We start from the raw sequence: 22,500 nt of genomic DNA, 5'->3' as shown, positions 1-22,500 counted from the left end.
TCTAATGAAGGGTGCATTCTATTAGCACAATCTTGACCGAGATCAGGATCTGAGATAACATGGATCAGAGTTGGTACATCAAAGGAACTCATTAACCCACCCTGGTAAGGGATATACTTCGGTCAGTTCAGTTGATGTACCATGATCTGCAGTGATTTCAGATCCACGGCGTGGAGGGGAGGGGGACTACCACATGAAATGGGAGCTGGGATGCTCGTTGGAAATTTTGAAGTAAACCCATAAAGGTGACCAATCTGGGCGTGACCCAACCGTTTTTGACCCCTAAAAGAGACCATTTTAAACTTTGATTACACGAATGGAGTAAATAAAATGAGTTGAAAAATATATATATTTTTATATTTCTTCGCGCATAACCCTAAAAGAGACCTTTACGGCTAAATATAGTGGCGTTTTGCTCAAAACACCCTAAGTGAGACCAAAATCCGAAATTTACATTCCTAAGCGAGACGACAAGCATCCCTGCCCCTTTCATATGGGAGTCTCCCCTGTGATCTGATCACTTATCTTGAGTCGGGCCACCCCAAAGGAATGCACGCAAAGGAACTGGTCTATAGACCTGACAAACACAATTTGTGTTTAATACAAACGGTATACATGTCTGATGTTAGGAGGCAAAATTTTTGCATGCTGATGGGTACACTTAATTAGCCATCCCAAGGCAAAAATATAATGACAACTTCTAATTTTCCACCGACTAAATTCAATTATGAATAAAGACTTATAAATTTAAATGGGGATACAATCGTTGCTGTCGTAATTGCAATTTAAGCAATTGCAAATTAACCCAAAAAAAATTCCGGGACTTCAACGGGATTTGAACCCGTGGCCTCTACATTACCACTGCCTAGTGTTCTAACAACAACAACAACAACAACAACAACAAGCTTTATTTGCAGGACCATACAAGTACATACAGTATTTCAAAAGCTAAAATTTAATCACTGGCCAATTAAACTACTTTGTTAATAGTTCGTCGCAAAAGTCGAAGCAAGCTGAAATATATCTCATGAATTGTTAATTAATGTAGTAATTAGATGTGTTTTCATCAGCTCATTGATCAAAACGTTCACAGGTAAAAGGGTAATATTTGGAATCAAACTCTTAACTTTATTGTAAAAATTATTCCTAATCAAAGAGTTTTAGAACAATTAAAAGGAAGTGAATAGGCTCTAACCAATTGAACTATGGAGACCCATATATTGGGAGCAGGTCAATTTGTTGAGTTCATCTTAACCCATGAATGGAATGAAGCAATGGAGATGATGTGAACTGCGGAAAGACAAATTTAAATGAAGATATATTTAAATGAATCCAGTTGAGGTCCCGAAATTTTTTGGGGTGTAATTGCAATTACTTAAACTGCAATTACAACTGCGACGATGATATCTTCATTTAATTGTGTATTTCTGCAGTTCACATCATCTTCATTGCTTGATAAAGATTTAAAAATTAACTCTGTGTAATTAAGGTGCGGTAGCCCCTGGCGTATGCCGAATTTCTTTTTTTCTGCTGTAATAAAATTTGGTAATCTCAGCTATAGTTCATAGGAATACAAACCTTCACCTGTTATACATGTAGCCAAGGTACCATTCATCCTTTGACCTTACACTCAAGACTTGCTTTGTTGTTATTTGAGAAGGCCTGATGTCTGTCAAGCTGAAGTTACAAATGTGAACATTAGAGGAGGAAGGATGAAGAGAAAAATGCACTCATTTTCACAGCAAACAAGTCTTGATGGTATGTAAAATAAAAATGTCAATAATATTTAAACAAATGGAAAGGAGTATGATCCTTGCGGTTGAATGAACAATCTATTAAGCAGTTGAAAAAGAACCTGAAAAAAATTAGGCTTCAGTTTACTTGTCCCTGTCAGTCTTGAAAATGTTCAGGTTCTTTTTCAGCCGCGTAGGTTGTTTATTCAACTGTGAGAATCATATTCGCCTTCACATCTTTATCTTTATGTTTTAGTTAATTAATGCGTTCATTTTTTTTCTTAGCTAATGAATACATGTACATCATTCTATTCACGTACAGCATCTCAGCAGGCATTGAGACATGGTTTGTCCGTAGAGGTTGATAGACTAAGAGAGCTCATTGGCAAGCTTGAAAATAAGGTACATTTTTTCTAGTTATTTAATTTATTTATTGTTTTTGCGTTAAGTGAGATTTACTTTACTTGTCGGCATGGTTTTCTCGGATTTTGTTGACTTCTTTGTACATGTTATTGGTATGTAATGGTGCTGTACATGTATTTAACCTTTTTAATACAACAACTGTTATATTTTTAATTTAACTAGCTGGCCTGTGAGCAAGCCCTTGGGGGATGGCTATAGGCAAAGAAAAAAGCAAGCGCTAGCTCTCATCATCTCCCGACCCCTTTCCCAACCCTCAAGAGCTTGCTAGTAGGCTATGTTTTCACTCTTTAAGTCTGATACATTTAACAGGTCAAGTTTGATGTTATTGATGAAGAAGAAGTAGAACTTGGAAATGAGCAGTTGGTAAATAAAATTCCATTTATACTTTGTCTATTAAAAATTTGTTATCCCTGAAGTACTGGTATAATACAGTGCAGGGCTGTTACTTTGTGTCGGGGTCCAGGGATCTTCTCGGCTACTATGAGCATGACTCCGGCCCCAGCTTCTTTCGTAGGAAACAAACTCTTTTCTGTGTGGCTTTTCAGGTGGTTTTGGTGTCTAGGAAATTCCAAGTTCATTCCAAGGCAGGAAAGGCTTTTCGTTCAAATCTGAAGAGCTACATAGCGTCAACATCAATGGCAGAAGGCTGCTTGCAGTAAGTTCCTAGCAATATTTGTAGGGCGCTTAAGCAAAAACAACGGTGACGGCTTCGAAAACGTCACTTAAAAAGTAAATTTGCACTACTTCAAACTTTATCGGGCTTGTTCCAATTCGTTCAATTCGTCAAATGTTGGCAAATTTTTCTGGAGCTGAATTCAAAAAGACTGTATCAAAGTTCAGGAAAAGAAAAAGAAAGTCGTTGTCTTGTGTTCACGTCCACGACAAAACGCGAAATTAGGCATTTTCACGTTGTGGTCGTGCATCGACGGCAAAAAAATGTACAAAAATCGTGATGCATGTGCAAAGTTGTTGTTTTGCCAGTCCAAACCTATTGGTTTTTTGCCGTTCTTGTTGCCGTCGCCGTCGTTGTTGCTTAAAGCTCCCTAATTATTTTGACCCAGTTACGAGGCACAAACCCTGTAGCCTAAAAAAATGCCTGGCATTTAGGCTTTTAAATCAGTTAGCAAATGGTTATTCTTCCCTTGAAAATACAGATAATGTACGTTGAAAGTAATCAACATGATCATAATTATTTCCACCGTTGCAGCCTTGGTGTGCGCACTATCACGGGAACAAATACATTTATGGTTTATGAAATCTGGGCAAACAGTGAGGATTTAAACAGGTTAGAAATGTTAGCATAATAATTTATTACAGTTATGAAACCTCCATGTCCAACCACCCCTCATAAGCGACTGGCTTCTTTATGGGATCGTGTATCCAAAACACCAAAATGTTCCCATTCCAAGTCCTATACATTAGTTGAAACTTCTCATAAAAGACCACCTCTTGTGTAAGCGACCCCAACCACTTGTTCAGCGAGGGAAAGATCTTTCAAACCAAATCCACAGTCACAGTCACGACTTCATACCCTGGGTACCAAAGGTATTTTCTCTCAAGCGATGGAAAGCGTCGCAGTTAGCCAACAGCTGACACTTTCTCGGTGAAGATTTACCCTGCCTCGCAGGTGCTTGGAAGAGCAGGAAAGAACGAGGTGCGCAAGGGAGGCGCGCGAGAGAAGAATTATTGGCTGGTTAGTTTTGTCATTAACGCAAGACTATAATAAAAAGAATGTAAATGATGATGACTAACTTAAACAAAACACATACACCAACCAATATGTTTCATGCCGATTCACTTGCAATGTCGTAAGTTTTAGGTCACATTTACGAGTCTCTTGGGGATGGTATTGGTCGAGTTATGTAATGCTTATAGGCATGTGCTTAACCCATTCGCCCCTGAACCGCCCGTAACCGCCCGTGCGGATCCAGGTCCTTTCCACCCTTTGTGACGTCATCAGTTTTAACGGTCAAGGACAACTTCCTTCGTTAACTTGTGCAGAGTGAAGAGATCTTTCAAATCGTACCAGAATGAGCACAATTCAGTCAAGGACACCGGAGAAAGAAGCAAAAAACCACGTGACATTGACCTGAAAATCTCCATGAAAATCTTGCTCCATTGCTCACCTACCTTTCCTTTCACCTTATCCTAAGATCCTAAAAGCTTTCCTAAAAAACTCTTCCCACCAAAATGAAGCCTACTAAATGCCCAGCAAGAGAAAAAAAAATGAGACAAGAAAAGCGAAAAAAGAAGCGAGGAGAGAAAGCGAAAAGTAAAAGTCAAGACTGCTGTGTCACTTTTAAACCCCCCAAAAATTTTGCTTTCTGCGCATGCCCGAACTTCGCAAGCTGATATTTTGCATCTGGATCAGAAGGCCGCGAAGTGTACGACCTGTAAACCGGTTTGTGGTAAGTTTTAGCTCTTTATAGCACGACAGTCACCAGAAAACCGCTCGACTAGCTTCAAAACGCGTTTTTCGGCAAAATCTCCAGGAGCGAATGGGTTAAAAGCGCACCTTGCCTTCGAAGTGCTCTATGAATGACTTTGCATTCTCCCTCCCGCCAACCGTTCCTTCTTGCGCCCATTCAGTACTTTCAAGCGCCTGCTACGCAGGCAAGTGAAGTTCGAGTTTTCGCGAAAAAAAGTTAAGACACTTTTAAAGACTTGACCAAGTCCGGAACCCGCAAATGAAAAATCTCTGCAGCGTCCAGAGTTAGGTTGTTTAGTAAAACTTAAATACCACTATCTACCGCAGAAATCACTGCCCAGTAGATAATCATTTACGTTATCCTGGGGAAACACTACTCACCATTTGAACAAATTGAGCCAGGTTGCGGCTTCACCGCTTGCCGCTAAGGTTTTACACCCGGCCACTCCACTTTCCGTTAAGTTTCGAAAGTAACGACCCTTTCACTGGTGTAAGAAAATCCGGAAAGTAGAGATCCCCCTAAAATAATGACCCTCCGAGAGTACCGACCTAAAACGTAATTTCGCTTTTTTGCATGAAATAAAGGAAATATAATAGGCATATCAAACTGATTCGAAATATATTTTTAGCGATAATAATGATCTTTGTCATTCCTGTTCAAAGGACATGACTATAAAATCTCTTAAAGTTTAATTACATTTTTTGGAATTATTATTCAAAGCAATAACTTGAAATAAGTTTCTTCAATATGATGTGTGGATGTTTTCACATTCTGTGCGATGTTATTACCGTAACTTCGAACGGCTCGGCCCATGTACAGTACACGTTTTAGCTACCCGAAACTAGCAAGCCGCCAAAAGTAGCAGGAGAAGGCTACTAAATCCGAAAGTGAGGAGGGCCGTTACTTTTGGAACTTTACGGTGGGGGACTGTTGCATCTGGCTTAGTTATTATTACAGAATTCATGGGCACAAATCCAAGTGTGCTTAGCTTTTATTTTAGACGATTCCAGCTGCAGCATAATAATATTATGATTTTAATACTTTTGTAAACAGCCACTTTTCTTCAGACACCTCTAAGATGTTCATGCGTGGTAATATTGATCACTTAGAGCAACCTGAAGAGTACCACAAGATGGCTGTTCCTGGTAAGTTGAAGTTCCTTTGGAATATTAAACTTAAATTCCTGATTGAAAATAACAACCATCAGGTTGCCAGCGAATACCTTTACCCCTACCCTGTCAGCAGTCGCCAGCGAATACTTTTACCCCCACCCTGTCAGCAGTCGCCAGCGAATACCTTTCCCCCCACCCTGTCAGCAGTTGCCAGCGAATACCTTTACCCCCACCCTATAAGTAGAGTCTTCCTTTCTTTTGTTTGCTTGATTTTGGTGAACTGGAGAAAGACTGTGCATGAATCGAGTAAAATCTTTAATGAGCATGCGTGGCATATTGCTAGGCTATAGTTCGCCCTAATCATCCCAGTCATCTCAGTCTTCCCAGTCATTAGTCACCCTAGACATCTCTGTTATCACATCTTACTGTTTCCCTTTTAACACTGTTTACTGTTTACCTGCCCTTTTACGCACTTTTTTTGTCTATATTTAATATGCCCACCAATCATGTTACTTTCTTAGCTTTTGATAATGAAGACATGAAGCCATCGAAACGTCAAGTTTGTTTCATATCTTTGACTTTTCTTTTAAAACACTATTAACGTTCTCTTAAATTTCTAGCTTCTTGGTGGAGAGGACAAACCAGCTAAACATCTCAGTCTCCAAAGAGTGCAGGCCTTTTTAGTAATAACTAAAGAGTATAGTACCAAGCATTGGTACTTGGGTGGCTTGTCTCAGAAAACCGTGATTTTATTGACAATCTCGCAGAAAGCGGCAAAATGATAATAATAATAATAATAATAATAAAAGACAAAAAGAATCAGCCCATGCCCTTTATTGTTACACTTAGGTAGATCTAATAGCATATTTGACGGGTGCCTGAAAAAAAAGACCCAAGTGATTTATGATTTCAGTGCTCGATTCTCGTTTCAAATAATGTAAATAGCAGAGATCTAAGTAGCAAAAAAAGAAAACTATTGCACTTTCCGGCCTTTTTTTGTTGTATCAATTAAAATTAACATTACGGCCACTTTCAATTTGCCAGTTACATATATTTGAGTACATTTTGTTTGGTGAAGGAGTTTCAATATTTTACTTTTCGCAACACGAACTTTCTTCGGTTAAATCAAAACAAACAGAACAAGAACCCTAGCTGTCTACTTTATAAGGTGTATGTTAAGAGACAGTCGACTGTACTTCCCTTCTTGAACGTGTTCATTTAAAATCGATAATTGAGCTTAACTTCCTTTTCAGTTTTTCTCTCTAACTTTGCAACAATAACATCTTGACATCAAACAAGTATAGTTTCTTAAAGATAAGCTATAAAACAATTAACCTCAAAAGGGCAAGAATCGAGTCTGGACGTAGTAGCTGATGTTTTCTCCAAAGGTTATTTTAAAATTTCTCTTAACCACTACTTTAAATGCACTTCAACTCGGAAACTACTTGGTACACAACCGACGCTCTATATGCGCCAATTTCAGTTTTCAGCAAAGCTTTTGACCATTTTAATAAACTGAGATATTTTATCCTATGAAGGCGTATGTAGTTCTTTTTTTATAATTTGTTTAACATGCCTTTTTCTTGTCCTTCCTTTTCTCTTTGTCTTTTTCCTTTTCTTTTACATTGACTCCATCTACGAACCTGCAGAGAGAACAGACCGACATGAGGTACGACTTGAGGCTTCTTTAAAAAACATACCGTGCTGTCAGAACTGTTTAAAGAATGGTCCCATAAATCTCAATATTTCCTCGGGAAACAAAATCAAATAGTTGACGGAAGGACCAGACATGAAGTGATTTGATATAACCCCAACGAAGAAAAACTTCTACGCGCACATGAAACTTACGTAAATCTCGGCGAGCGGTCAAAATTTGCGGTTATCAGGGCGCTGTTAGTACCCTGTGACGTCATAGATTTTACAGTGTTTTTCTCATGTGACCTCGAAGTGACCAATGAAAACGCTCGCTGATGGGAAAACAAGCAGCTAGCCCGTACAACAAACCTTGGTATCGACTCTAGGTCCCCCCCCCCCCCCCCTACAGAATCTCCTCATATTTATTTACTGTGATTCGCTTCACGTGAAAGCAGTTGACGTAGGGGATGTCTAAACGCAAACTGTCCTTACTGGTAAAGAAGCAGAAATTCTGGTGACGTAGGGGATGTCTGAACGCAAACTGTCCTTACTGGTAAAGAAGCAGAAATTCTGGTGCGAACGGTTCTTGGTTCTCGAACAAGTGTGGCTAAAGGAGAGTGTGAGCAATAAAATACGCTGATATACCTTGCTCAAATGCGCACCTAACGTACATCACGCGTACCAAGCATAGGGAAGGAAAAAATCGAGTCACCCGTCCAAAAATCTCACTACGAAGTTACTCTCTGACTTACTGATCTTACAGAGAGCCCGCGGTCACAGTTTAAGTTAGCTGTGACAAAAGTGAAGTCGAGGCATCGTATTAAAAAGAAAAGAGAAAAGAAACTCGAACTTCGGTTATCAAGCAAATTTATTATCGTCAGGAAAGAAGTAACATCACAAACTTGGACAAACCATTATTGGCTTGGTTGTCTGTATCATTGACATGAGTCGGTTTGTTTAAGGTCCCTCAAACGTGTTCGAGTGTAGTTCGTATGGCCAATAAAGGATGTTTCACTCGGTTGAGGGTTGATGTATGGGATTCGGGTCGAAAGAATTAAGTCGCAATCAGAAAGACAAAACTTCAAATCCTGGAGAAGAAATCAAGTGAGCTTTAGTCTCGTCTCCCTTTGAAAACTCTATCCCATTAAGCCCCAGATGTGACAAGTATCAAATTTTTTCCTCATAGTTAAGGACAGTATAAGGGGAAGAAATAATGAGAATTCAAGTCAATGAACTCCTAAGACCAATTGTCACGGTGTTGATCTTTAAACTACTTCTCCAAACTTGTCATATAAGATGTTTATGGCAGCCAGTTTGATTTTGAAAGCAGATGGAGCAGACTGGGGAGAGCAGAAATTGCCCTCGTTGGCGCGATCGATCAATAGCTCAGTCAGCAGTGTGGGTAAGAGGCGAGGTGTCTCGTACACACCACAACTCCTGCGTATTCTAGTGTTCGGGTATCTCAACCCCCTGGAAAACGCTTGCACTGCAGGCTATATAGGTGGAACCTCTACTAAGCGATTAACCACTTTTCGGGACCGATTTACAGGTTGAAAATTTCCCGTTGTTTTAAACCTCCCGGAAACTACTACTTCACTAACCGCCACATCTTCCCAGGGTGCCATTTGGGTAATGTGTTGTTTAAAAAAGCGTTCAGAAATAGAGAATCAAAAAAACCTAGAATAGAAATAAAGTGTGGGTGTAGGAGGCATAAGTGTGCATGTGCGACGAACAATGAATAAACAACGCCTTACAGCTTCTGCGACGATTTTTAGTCCTTCAAACCATGACGGCACTGCGTCAAACGTAACGTCAAAACTATTTGTTGAAAAAACTCGTTCCTAGTTTCTTTTGTCAACTATGTCATCCTCGGAAAAAAAAAAAACAAAAAAAAAAAAAACACGCACATTCACGCAGACCTTCGGGAAAGAGGTTATTCAACATGCTGACTCGGCTCCTGACCGAAACCGGAAACCGCGCATGAGAATAGGAGACATGCAACACCTCACTGCAACAAGAACATTGCCGCATGCAAGAGGCCATGCACATGTTCTACGATATGGCAAGAAAACAGTGACCTAATCGTTGAGAAAGGGCACAAGAATATGTCATCGAATACAATTAAAAATAACGTTCGATCCTTGTACGAAAACTAGTTCTGCAAAAATTTAGAACTCACCATTCCAAAGCCAAACGTATGTTTTTTTGTTTTTTAGATTTTGGAATTTTTGGCGGAAAATGACACAAAGTTCCCGCCAAATTTGTTTTTAGTGTCATGGGATATCTAATGATGGTTTCTGAATGAACTCACCACAAGGATGTCAAAAGTGAAAAAAAAAAATTTGAAAAGTGCCTATCCACTCAAAAGATATAGCGTTTTGAAAGTTCAATTTTCCACCATTTTGTAACTAAAAATGGCACAAAATGGCGGGAAATTCAAATTTCAAAACGCTGTATCTTTTGAGTGGATAGGCATATGGATATGGCCGTCCCAGGCGAGAGGGCGACAGCGAGCAGCGGACTGTTGAGGATTTTTATGTAGCCCCACGTGTATTATACGGACCGTTACAGTGCGGGTGTATTGGACAACCCTCGTTTTATTACAACTTTCTGCGGAGTGTGAATCGCTTATCGAGAATTTTCAAGACTGGTGTATGGATTTTTAGGAAACAAGAAAAAAAGGAAAAAAGGATTTCTTTGCCAGCATTTCACTACACTGCTATCAGAAGAACATTTCTATGTGCCAAGGATGACATTTTCAAAGGATTTGACTTGGATGAAGATGACATATGATTGATTTCATACGGGGACTGATTAGGTGACATTATATTTATTTTACTATATTTCAACCCAAGGGTCTACAAACTAGAGAAAAACAGAACCAAATAGATTAAAGTCAACATTTCTGTGGTACATAAAAATTTGAACAATTTTTACTTTTTTTCTTTCTAAATAAGGAGATATCACAAAAATACAAATATTTCAATGATGCATCTACTGTCAAAGCAAAAATTTATTTTTGTTTTTTTATTCCTGGGACAGTCCACCACATACTAGTGTCACTACATGGGCCGTCGACACACTGAACACCTTTAGGGAGCTTTGGGGGTGCCCTCTGTCTAGTTTCTGGTTCATCCCCTTGGACACCAGGCTCTGAAACTAGAAAAAAAAGAGAGAAAGGAAGAAAACAAGAGCGATTGGTATTATGAAAGTCCATCTATCACCCCCCACCCATCCCCTCACCCACTGCCCACTAAAACAATTCCTTAGAAAGTCAACATAGAAAGCAGGCAGGACAAGTCATACAAGAGAGTCAAAGTCAAAGTGTTATTACCGTGCTTGACAACATTCCTTATTGTCATGAGCTGTTTCATACCTGGAGTGGTTGGGGAAACATTTTCCACACCTTTCTTAGTCCTGTCTACTCTTTTTTGCACCGCATGTGATCCGGGTTTATTTTTTTCAGCATAGAATTCATTGGAGAAGGCGTCACCTCTTCTAATTTTTCTGCAGCTCTTTTTTTTGCTCATTGCTGGCTGTCATAAATGTTTGGAAAAGTTCTTCATCGTGATCTAAATTAAAAGTGTTACATTAATTAAAACTGTTGAAATTATTCATATGTATAACAACAAATGTAACCACTAACTTATATTAGGAAACAATAAATGTACAAATTTAACACTGATTATTGAACATACTGCCGTTGAAAGAGGCTAGAGGCTACAGTGGAACCTTGTATAAAAAAAAGTGGTGTCCTGTGTGGCCGAGTGGTTAACGCCTGAAACTCCGGATCTGGAGGTCCGGGGTTCAAGCCTCGCCCGTCGCGTTGTTTCCTTAAACAAGGAACTTTACTCCCCTTTGTCTCTCTTCACCCAGGTTTATAAATGGGTACCGGCGATATACTGCTGGGGGTAACTCTGCGATGGACTAGCATCCCGTCCAGGGGGGAGTAGCAATACTCCAAGGTTCTTCATGCTACGGAAACCGGGATAAGCTCCGGCCGTGTGGGCCTTTGGCTCGAGTGCGCCTTTACCTTATATCAAAAAAGTTTCCAGAATAACAAAAAAACGTTTTGGTCCAGTAGGAGTAAAATGTATGGGAAAAAAAGAACCCTATTATAACAAACGCATTTGCCACTCCCTTAGCACTTTGTCATACTGGGATTCTACTGTATCCTCGTCATCACCGCCGAAATGCTGGTCAATGGGATAAAGAAGTCTGTCAGAGTCACTTATTTCAAGAAAATAATAAATGCTGTGTTACCATAGTTATGAGACACCCTGGCATTCCTCACAACTGCCTCGCCATTCTTAAACTTGGGGTACGTCACCTTCGACTGTTCTTCATGATCAGCGTTTCTGTGCTTTATGTTCCCTTGCAGGTTAAAGTGAAAATGAACTGCAGCGAGAATATGCCCATGAGAACACATTCAGATTTATTCAAGGATTGTCATTGCAGAGCTTGTGTTTTGGTTCCTTACGCCTAGCTTCACAGTATGAGCACTGGAAACGTACATATTTGGATAATCAGTTATATAATGTGACGTGCTACCTCCACACTGTAACACACAGTAAACTACATGAAGCTCAAATAACTTGAAGTACAGGCACCTGCAGTACATTCCAACATAGAAGTAGGCGATCATTTTTGGTGTGAAATGATTTAAAACTGAGTGGAAGCCTTCAAGGTAACTTGTTTGTGCAAAAGGGGATGCTTTCTTTATTCCTTTCACTAGGTTATTGTTGGTTAGGGTACTATACAACTCTTCATAGGCCAACTGGTGCTAAACAGTAAACAAAAACAAATAAATGTGCAAATAGAGGAAATTAAAACAACAAGACCATTTCTAGTTTATTACGGGAACTGGTATTGTTAACATCAAAGCATGTAACACTGATGTAATTAGCTCCTTACCAACTTTCAGCCATTTCCTTGGTTGAATATTGCTCTGTGAGAGCATTTATTAAATAGGGCATTTGTAAGACTGGAGCGGAGTGCTTGTTAATAATGTGGCTAATTAAGGAAAGATCGAACTGAACTTGGCACAGATGACTTTTCGGTTGCCACTAAATGTTGCTGTAGCACAGCTCCAATTCAAATGATTCTCGCAAGGTTTGATCCGCTCTGCCAATGCTTCACAGTCCTTCTCTTTGGATAGTTTTGATAGCACTTTCCGTATTTCTATTTATAAAAAATAATAATAATAAAAACAGCCAACCTTGATGAGACTATTGGTAATGTGTGACCATAAGTCATTCAAAATAAACTAAACTAAACCATCAATGTCATCCAGTTCAGATGTCAGTTTGTCTCATGTGGTGGTGTTGAGTCCGAACGACGATCTATTACATTTGGGTTCCCTCAGAGGTCGGTCCTCGGGCTGTCTCTGTTTAATATTCACATCAATGGCATCACAGATGTGTGCAGGGATAGTAACATCATTCTCTACGCTGACGATACAGCAATTTATGCAAGCGCAAGGGAAGTGTAAGTAGCTTGGAAGTGCGTCAATGGAGACCTCGAAAATGTTGTATCATGGTGGAACAAGAACGGTTTGATCAGCAATCACAAGTAATGTGAGGCGATGATTGGGTCTAAGCATGCCATCAAGAACACCTTGGCGTACAATAACCTATGATTTTCTGATGAAAGCAAGGCTACTTCATGTCCTCAAACTTTCGACCGGACCCATAAGGGTAGCTGACACTTTCGGAGTAGACGAAAAAGCCATCGAGAACTTTCGTGACAACCAAAGTTCCCCTAAGACATTCGAACAGATCGTTTTTAGGGCAACTCCAAATTAACCAAACAGGCTTTATAAAGCACAGACAAAACCATTTGAGACACTTTGAGCGTATTTGGAAACATTCTGCTGTTGGGTTCCCCTGAAGTTATCGCTCGGAAAGACATTGCCGATCAATTTAGAGCCGGACTCTACCCTGTAAGATCTTCCTAATGTAAAAACTAAGTGTGTGCAGACAACCTTGTAATTTTCAGCCGCCAGAGACTGGAACTCCCTACCTAAAGAAATCCGGGAGCAGGGCAGTTTTTCATGTTTCAAGAAAAGTATTTTCAATTACTTAATGGACACTGACCGTGCAGATCATGTTTGTAGTATTTTATAATTTAGATTAATTAGACTCTTTTACGATATTAGCTAGCTTATGTAGATTTTTTGACATTTTTATATAATTCCTTATATATTGTATTATACTGGTCACCGATTAATACAAGCCATTTTTAGTTGAATTGACTGACTGGTCTTATCAGTTGAAATAAAGCTATTAAGTCAAATAATCATTTGGTATTACTCTGAAGAAGCCCTATCTTTAGGTCCTCTATCTGAGAGCAATGAAAGAGGGAAGTTGACATCTGACTCCTCCATTTTTTCATTTGCTCTTCACTTTCTTCTTTAGGGGTTTTTCCTGTGCCGTTTTGCATATTTTCTCTTCTTACGTATAGCTTCCTTCCACTGTGCGGTCATGTAGGGAAAGTCTCTCTCTTTAACACGCATCCTTCTTCTTGGCATGAGCTTGTCCATCACCTTATATGTGCTCACGCTATAGGTGAGGGTGACAGACAGTTGTACGAAATAATGGAATGACAGAAAAATGTTATTTTCAGCAAGATAGATATAACTAGTAACAGTAAAAATATTTATTTTGAATGACCCAAATACATGAGTAATGACCTCAATATTGACAATGGCACATATATTTATTGATTAGCAGAATTTTATTTTTATCTAAATATTGTCACATTTGGCGCTCCACGCCTGCCCGCCAGCTAAGCGAGAGGACCCTACGAGTAGCACGGAAAAACGTCTGTTTTTGAAGTCCTAACCGTCCTCTGAAAAAAATGTTTGCCAGAACAATTTACTAACGTACGATATTTTCCAGACAGAGGAAATAATAAGGTCGAATAGTAATGAAATGCATAGCATAAACATTTTTGCCAAGAATACAATCACTTAAAAAAACAAACAAGCAAACATTTCTAAGAACCCAAACTAACACACGTAGTCGGGCGTTTCTAGATACGCAGCAAAACAACCCAGCCATTCACATTCCAAAGTAGGCACTGGATTATTTTCTCCGCTGAATCATTATTTACTATATAGTATTAAATCAGGAAAAGTCAGGAATAAATGCAAAGTAGTCTCTCGAATGTCTACGTTTTCTGGTCGCCAGAAACACACTTCCAGCCAAGCTAACCTTTTCCTTCCAATATTTATATGTTACGTGAAAAACATAAATCGGTATCCTTTTAACCACCACCTCGGGAGTGACATCCTTTCTCTCAATCTCTTCAAAGTATGGGAAGGACTTGAAGTCATCCATGTAGCCCTTTATATGATAGCTCCTGGGGCTGAACAGGAAGGAAATGACGTAACCATTTGGATGAGGCATATCTCTTGTAGGATCTCTCCAAAAGGACACGTCACACGCATAGGTAACGTGAGAACACGAGAATTTTGCATCGCCGTCGTTAAAATACTTCTTCTTATATCCGTGTTTTCCAGTCCTGACGTGATGGTCGGTGTATCGTAACTCGATTCCCGTGGGTAAGTCCCATGGAACATAATCGGCATTGGCGTAGTCTGTGACGTTCTCTTTGAGTTGTGCGACGTAAACAGCGATGGCCTTTTCATCCAGGTTTACCATGCAAGCCTCGGGCCAATCGTTTATGTCATCCAGTTTATTAGTGATTTGGTTATCCACTGCGTAGAGCAAATCCCTGGAGTAATACAAGTCCCACCGGTTTCTGTAAGACCCTGCTTCCTCCAAATGCTTGTAGATCGTCGAGTTCAGGTCATGTTTGAGGTCCAACTGCAATCCATAGGCGAGGTTAGAAGCAGCTTCTTTGATGGCATTCGCTTTGGTCAGGAAATTGTACACCTTCATCATCCATTCGTGTTTCTCTTCTTTCTCTAAATCGCTTTGGTCTTCACAGTCTTGACGTCCTTCCTGACGACACTTCAGACTCTCAAACGCATCATGGGCAAGAGAACCAGCATACGCGTAGTTCGATATATCTTCCATGAACTTTTGAACTTTGTTTGGGTCAGTAAGGCAGTAAGCACGCATCAGCGGCTTAAGCAGCGACGAAGCTTCTAAAACTTCCCCATACTCCACCCCATACAGGTCCAAGAGACTGTCATCTACATACTGTTCCTTATATTGTTCCATGAAATCCTTTACTTCGGTTCTATTGAGGAGATTGTTCGCTCCGCACACCTTGTTCCTAGAGAGTCCCTTTACCATTTTCTTATACCTCCTAAGCGAGTAACGGATAGCTTCCAGCTTACGTCCGATTCCGCAAACTTTGTTTTCATGTTGAACAACACGCTTCAAATCCGCAATATCACTTTGTATGTGAGAGAGTCGTCGATGAACTTCATCAAATTCCTTCTCCAAGTACTTGGCCATTTCGTCCCAGGGGTTGGGAGTGAGGAATGTTGTAACGATCGAGAGGATGCCGCTGAAAATACTAGCCACTGGACCCATAGCTTTCAGGAAATTTGAAAAAGTGCCAAGTGTTTTACCGATTTCCTTAAGGGTTGTCCCAGCAGCTTTTTTAAAATTATTTGCGACACTCTTGAGAACTTTGCGGCTTAAATCGGTTAGGCCGTCAACGATGGCCGAAGACGCTTGTCCCAAGTCATTGATTGTGTTGTATTCAGGAACTTTAAAATCTTGTGGTCCAGTTTTCTCAATCTGAGCGTCTCTAGGAATGACTTGTCTTTCCTTCAGCAGAGTCGTCAAGGCTTCAGGGCATATTGGTACGGGCTGCACGTGAGAATTCAGCTCTTTACAAGGGCGGATGGGGTTGGCTCTATCCCTTGACGTGCAAGTCGCTTTAAAGATGGTGGGCTGATCCACAATGATGATCGTGTCAACAACCAAGGCTTCGATGCAGATCTCACGACTGGACTGGCCGACTGATATGTAAGTCACATTGCTCTGAAGTATCTCTGCACCCAAACTTTGCTCATATGAACGAACGCCTCTTCCCCGAAACTTCACAGACTCTCTGTCTGGCTGAACCACGGCATAATTATGAGGGTTCCTGTAATAACTGCCATATACATCTATTGTGAAGTCAAATGCTCCTGTGAAGTCATCACAAAAGCTGAACGAGATAAATGATGGTTTAAGACCCAAGCTGAAGCGAACAAATAGAGGAGAGAGAAAAGTGACAGCCAAGAACAAGGAAGTACAAAAACTGCTTGGTAAACCCATCTTTCCTTTTCCTTCACAGCTTCTCACTCGAATGACTTGATGGGTCTCAGAAGTTCAAATTCAATTCTTTCCTAGCGATGTCGTAAGACATGATCTTAGAAATCGGATCAATGATCTCACAGCATCAGGTCGTGGTCCAGTCATGGTGTATGCATTGTTTCTTTCTTAACGCCTTACGGCGTTATCTGCTTGTAATGTTTTATAATTAAAGCGTAAACTTGGAGCTAAATTATTTGCTGCTTTCCTATCTTAATCTTTTTGTTTCTGTTTCAGTTGCAATTCTAGAGAATATTTATTAACATTATAGCTTTCTTCATTTTTTCTATAAAACATTTTATTGTTAATGATATATGAAATAAATCATATGTGGACTGCGGAAATGAAATGAAAATGAAGAAATGATCGTCGCAGTGAACGCAATTTATGCAATTGCGTAAATAAGCCTGAAAAAAAAATTTTCAGGCTTCTTTACGCAATTGCTTAAATTGCGTTCACTGCGACGATCATTTCTTCATTTTCAAAATATTTTATTATTGTAATTTTGTAATTTTTAGATTTACTCTCGAGTTTCGACGTAAAATCATTGTCCCACTGAAAAGCCCTCTTTAGGGAGTGTCAGTGAAGTTTGTATGGTATTGTATGAGGTTCTTGAAACTCTCAACACCCAGAATCGTCATAGTTAACATATAAGATATAAGATATAACACACAACATATAACATCCAGAGGTAAAAAGTGAAAGAACCCATTACATTTCCGCTGGTTTGTTTTTCAAAATAAATATTATTTTGTACGTATAGGGTTGGTAGATATCATAAATATTTATCGATAGTTTTCATTGATGGTGTTCTGTTATGACTAGGCAGGTGTTTTTCTCATTGTTTGGTCACGCCTCTTAATAGATTCGTTGTTAAAACAGTGTAATAGCACTCATTATTAATTCAGGGGCTGGATCCAGGTTTTGAAGTGAGTGAAATTTTTCGAAGTAATGAGCAGAAGAGACAGTTGTTTTTCTTTGTTGGAAAAACCTACACAGGTTTGAGAAAGTTTGACCCTGGATCCGACATGATTAATAAAAACATAATCAAGAAATGTAAAACAAGTACGTACTAAAAATCCTTTCTCATTAGAACTAATAGAATTTGGAATTGTTTAGTGGATGAACTAGATTTGAGCTTATCGACCTAAGCTTCCTTTAAATCGGTTATTTTTAATTATTACAGGGCCGCGTTAGCTGTTTCCTATGATTGTGAAGACCCACGTTCGTTCAAGTCTTTCTGTGTAAAATGTAATAGTGCTCGTCCCTTGTCTCGTCCAATAACTTGTTGTATGTAGCTGTAGTTTCTCTTGTATCGCTGTGCTTTTTAATATTTCTTGTTTTTATTATTATTTTTTTTATTAGTATCCGGGCCCGCTGTAATTGGCCACAGCTGTTGCGGTGTCCCTGCCAACGTTCTTCAGTTTGTTTGTTTGTTTTTTTTGGCGAAGCAACAAAATAAAAAATAAAAAATATTTGCAACGTTGCAGCCATTTTGTTCTTTGTGAAGCGAAATTTAGACATAGTTAGCCAAGAAACAGGGCAACCTTCATCTTTTATTTATCATATTTTTAGAAGCCCGGTACCGGAAGCCGAGCTGATAAACTTAGTTATTGACAGGCAAGAGTGTTTTAGTGGAAAAAAGACCACTCGTGAAGTTCACAAGAAACTTCATCTGGGACTCAAGTGGCGCATTTTCCATATTCTTACTAGTGAGGATATCGATGATGTCATTTCCTGCTTTTACACTGTTGTACACTCTCTATATAATAAAAAGAAAATTACACGACTTGACGATATATATTTTATTCTCTTATGATAAAAAACAATACTTTACTCGCTGCGCTCGTATCTTAACGCCACCATGTAATATCCTCAAGTGTTTTCCATGTAATTGCGAAGACTTTTGGTGCTTTAGCAAGATGCGATGGTCTTATATTTTCCACGCACTCAAGTGTTAGACTAACTAAATTTACTACCAAAAGTTTGGGCTGTTCCATTTACTCACAGGGTTTGTACCTGTAAAGGACAAGACATGAGAACAATACCTTTCATTGATTTCGTGATTTTCATGTTTTGATCCTAGAGTAACTAGCGTTGTTACAATGTTATGTTTACCTGATTTTCTATTGTTTTTGTAATGGGGGTGGGGGTGGTGGAGTGGGATTACCTCAGGGCGCACAAAGAGCTCAAAGCCTCTCCTCTAAAACCAAACGTTTCCATACTTGTTAGATCTGAGAAATCTCTGAGTTTCGATGTGTGATGTTTCAAAATCAAAGCTTCGAAATTATGTGGTTCGACGCCAAAACCATAAGGCTATTGCATTTTATATCCGCAGCCCCCGGTTGAGGAACCATTAAATTCTCCAGGGGTAAGGTATAAAAATTGAGGATTTCTTTAGGGGTACGGATATTAAGTGTAATAGCCCTCGTTGACTTCCAAGACGTCCGGGCCGTGGTTTTTTAGCTTGATCTCGATGTTTGTAGCTCCAGCATCCAAGCTGTTTTCAGAAAGTTCTTTCATAGCAGTTGCAATGCTTAACATGACGTGTCCGGGGAATTTCTGACTGATGGATAGATTTTTGATCAATTGATTGAACAACAGGAGACGACGAAACTGCCGCCATTCTGCTGAATATTCGGGAAGGTTCGGATTTCTCCGTTTGAAGCCCGGCACTTACGTTCGGTCCCAGCGCTTCACCGAATCGGAAGTCAAAGATGGCGGGAACCAACAGAAGACTAGCAGCTAAATACAGGAATTGCACCGACCTGTGATTGGAAGATAAAAATAGTATGTCAGTGGCGATGACGTGACAATTCGTTACGTTAACCGTTTCAAGAGTAATGGTTTTTACACGAAAAAGACAGTCCACAGGAAAATACGATATAATATTAAATATTTCTCAAAGACAAACAGTGCAGTACTCTTTTGAAGTCGGCTGACTCGCTAAGAGTCAATGTCTTATAGAAGTTGAAGTTCAACTGTCGCAAATCGGATAACTTCACTGAGTGATTCTGAGATGAAACCTTTTGTCTGCATCCACATTGATCTTAGATTTTACCACTTATATATTGAAGAAAAGACATAAACAGAGCTTCAATGTCCCCGTACACCCGACTGAACCTCGGTGCGATTCCTGCAGATACCGCTGTTCATACTAAATACAGGAATTGCACCGGACGCGTTCTCGTCCCCAGAGTCACTCTAAGTTGTAACAAAAGAGCACGTGACCAAGAAAGACGGGCTCTGGGAACGAGAATACACCGGACGCTCATTGGTCGAATGCGCAACTTGAAATAGCCGCGGGACACTTTAGTTGATTTTCTCCCGCGTTTTCATTTTCGCTTGATAGTACTTTACAAGTGTAACATGCTCTCCTTGGTGAGTATATCGAATCCGAAAAATACCTCAGCAATGTAAAAATAATGGTCACCTAAACAGCTTGGTTAAATCCCATCACGTCCTTTGGAAGAAACAAAAATCCCCTTTTCAGCAAACCGAATAATCATTGCGTTTTCGCAGAAAAAAATCTGTGAAGAAACTAAAGACGAGTCAATGCTTGTTTTAAGCTAATAGAGTTACATGTCATTTTTACTCGCAAAATTGAGGGAAAAGGCGGTCCACCTGTAAGAGTTTGCTGAAATTAGCTCTTGTATTTACACTTTGTGTACCTGTGGATAACATTTGTACATTGATTTATATTTTTTATTCATTTTTTTGGGGGGGTGGTGGAGGGAGTTGAGGGCAGTCAATGACTAAACACTCATCTGAATGAATCTGAACTCTATTCCATGCAGGCTGGTGACTGGCAAAAGTGCAGTAAGCAAGTAACCTCTTCTGCTCTTACCACCCATACCAGGAGAGAGGCCTTTGAATTCAAGTTACCCCCCACAAAATCCCCTCGAAATGCTGATGGTGATGTTGTTGTGTCAGATTCTCAAAGAATTACAACAGACCCCTTTTCATTGAAAACCATACCACCGTTTAGTCTGTTAACAACATGGGATAAGCAGCTAAGCTTCTGGCAGAAAGAAGAGAAGGGTTACTATTATCTGCAGCATGGCTCCCAATGTTTCAGCATATCTGATATTAAAGATATGTTAAAAGTACATTATGCAAGGGATCTACAAAGGGCCGTCCAAGCCGAATTAAACTGGTTTTCAGAACCATACATTAAACCACTGACTGTCCAAATGTATCCTCCAGAAAGTTCCATAAAGAAATTTCAGGAAATTCTATACTTGAATCCTTTTGATGATATTATTCCAAACTATGACATGACACCAAATGAAGTGGCTTCTCTCTGTGTCACACGATGGGTTTTAAGTGACCTTCTTATGTGGATGGCTAAAACATTAAACAAAGAACAGTCAGATTTCTATTGCTGTGTCATAAATTCAGTGAATGACGTGGAACGTTTAGCAACAAGAAAGTTGCAATCAAAACACCTGAAGGGCTTTTTCTTTTTTGTGAATGTTTCAAAAAGTGGTGGCAAGACAGTCCTTGGGACAGATGTTATAAGGGGGACCCACTGGACAATATGTCATGTCAGTGAAGAGAACAAGATGATAGTCTATGGCGACACTCTTGGTTGGCATCTCCCAGAGGGGTTGTTGGAGAAAGTCAATCGTTTCACAACAACAGTCTTCAAGGCTGATGTGGCAAGTTACAATTTGGTGATTTGCCACAACCCTGAGTACACCATGAAAGGCCGCCATGTTTGTGGAAATTCGTGTACTCCTTACCCCCTCCAAACATGTTCAAGTGTTTGTGGTGTGATTTCGATGGTGGTGGCTGCTGTTGCAATACACAAGCCAGATATTTTCCTGCAAATGATTTCAAGGTAAAAATTAAGTAAAAGGGCTAGGAATATCTTCCATGTAAGATGTATTACTACCCTCTGAAAAGTTGAAATTGGGCCATATTTTCTTCAAGTAGTTCAATGGACCAGTCAATTTGACACCTAGGTCATCTGCCTATTTATTTACAGCAAAGTTTAGCTCTTTATAAATGTCATACCCTGGGCCATAAATCAAAATGATATCAAAATTCCCCAGATCGAGATCTTTTATACAATGTTATAAATTTAAATAATTTGACAAAAATTTGAGTAAGTCTAACAAGCCTCCTCAAATAATATATTTTTTATTGAAAGCTGCACATAGCTTTTGCAGGGTCTTGTTCTAGCCTAATTTACATTTAAGGTGGCTCGACCCAGTTTTTTTGGGGGGGTACCATCCTACTTTGAAGCTCTCTGGTATCCCCACCTTTACTTTTATCGTAAGTCTAACACATAGAATGGATAACATATAGATCAATCTACAATATAACATAAAATTTTTGGCGATCGGAGTAAATGTCACGTGGTTATAATGCCACGCCTCTTTGAGGTCTGAGTCGAAAATCTGTTGTTGCCGGCATTTTTTTGTGAAAATCTCTCGGCTACACATAGTGCGCATTAGTGCCTTGCGCTGAACAGAGTTTCACCAAAATCGCAAAGACCCAATTCGAGAAATTCAGCGGTTTCCAAATTTAGGTCATAATTTATGCGGAAATGATAAGCAAACTTTACACGGATTATATCTAATAAACTATGAGACTCATCTCTGTATTTTGGGCATCCTTATAACCGATGGGTCCTTGCAAGTCCGCAAAACAATTTAGGGCTTTGTAAATGCGCGCGATTTCGAGCAAAGCAAACATATAGAAATTATAGTTTTCGCTATTTGTTGACGTTTGTCAGCGTTTAAGAGTCAATCTCACGAAAAAAGCATTTTCTTAAAAATTCGTAGTTTTTTTTCCTTCAAATTTTTTCAGGGCCACAATTGATTAACTAACTACCCGGGCTCTGAATTTCATGGTCATTGAAAAACTGTGACATTATCTTCTA

General features: G+C 39.6%; 2 protein-coding genes across 3 annotated transcripts in view; both read left to right on the top strand.

Moving 5' to 3' along the window:
* The window catches only part of LOC140927743 (N-terminal EF-hand calcium-binding protein 1-like), a 61,371-nt gene that overhangs the window by 9,376 nt on the left and 29,495 nt on the right, over window positions 1-22,500 (top strand). The window contains exons 8-14 of one of the 2 annotated variants that reach the window (XM_073377427.1): window positions 1,661-1,758; window positions 2,056-2,135; window positions 2,466-2,519; window positions 2,702-2,811; window positions 3,364-3,441; window positions 5,639-5,730; window positions 6,318-7,189. In XM_073377427.1, the coding sequence (XP_073233528.1) occupies window positions 1,661-1,758; window positions 2,056-2,135; window positions 2,466-2,519; window positions 2,702-2,811; window positions 3,364-3,441; window positions 5,639-5,730; window positions 6,318-6,346 (541 nt within the window). In that variant the 3' untranslated portion in view covers window positions 6,347-7,189. Of the gene's footprint in view, window positions 1-1,660; window positions 1,759-2,055; window positions 2,136-2,465; window positions 2,520-2,701; window positions 2,812-3,363; window positions 3,442-5,638; window positions 5,731-6,317; window positions 7,190-22,500 lie in introns of those variants that run through there. The other variant, XM_073377426.1, reaches the window with a different exon arrangement.
* LOC140927294 (uncharacterized) overlaps window positions 20,100-22,500 on the top strand; it is a 4,019-nt gene continuing 1,618 nt past the window's right edge. Inside the window, exon 1 of the mRNA XM_073376914.1 lies at window positions 20,100-21,453. Coding sequence (XP_073233015.1) covers window positions 20,402-21,453 — 1,052 coding nt within the window. The 5' untranslated portion in view covers window positions 20,100-20,401. The remainder of the gene's footprint in view (window positions 21,454-22,500) is intronic.

Source organism: Porites lutea, chromosome 2 (genome assembly GCF_958299795.1).
Source record: "Porites lutea chromosome 2, jaPorLute2.1, whole genome shotgun sequence".
In the NCBI taxonomy this organism is placed as follows: Eukaryota; Metazoa; Cnidaria; class Anthozoa; order Scleractinia; family Poritidae; genus Porites; species Porites lutea.
This window is presented reverse-complemented; position numbering and strand designations above follow the sequence as displayed.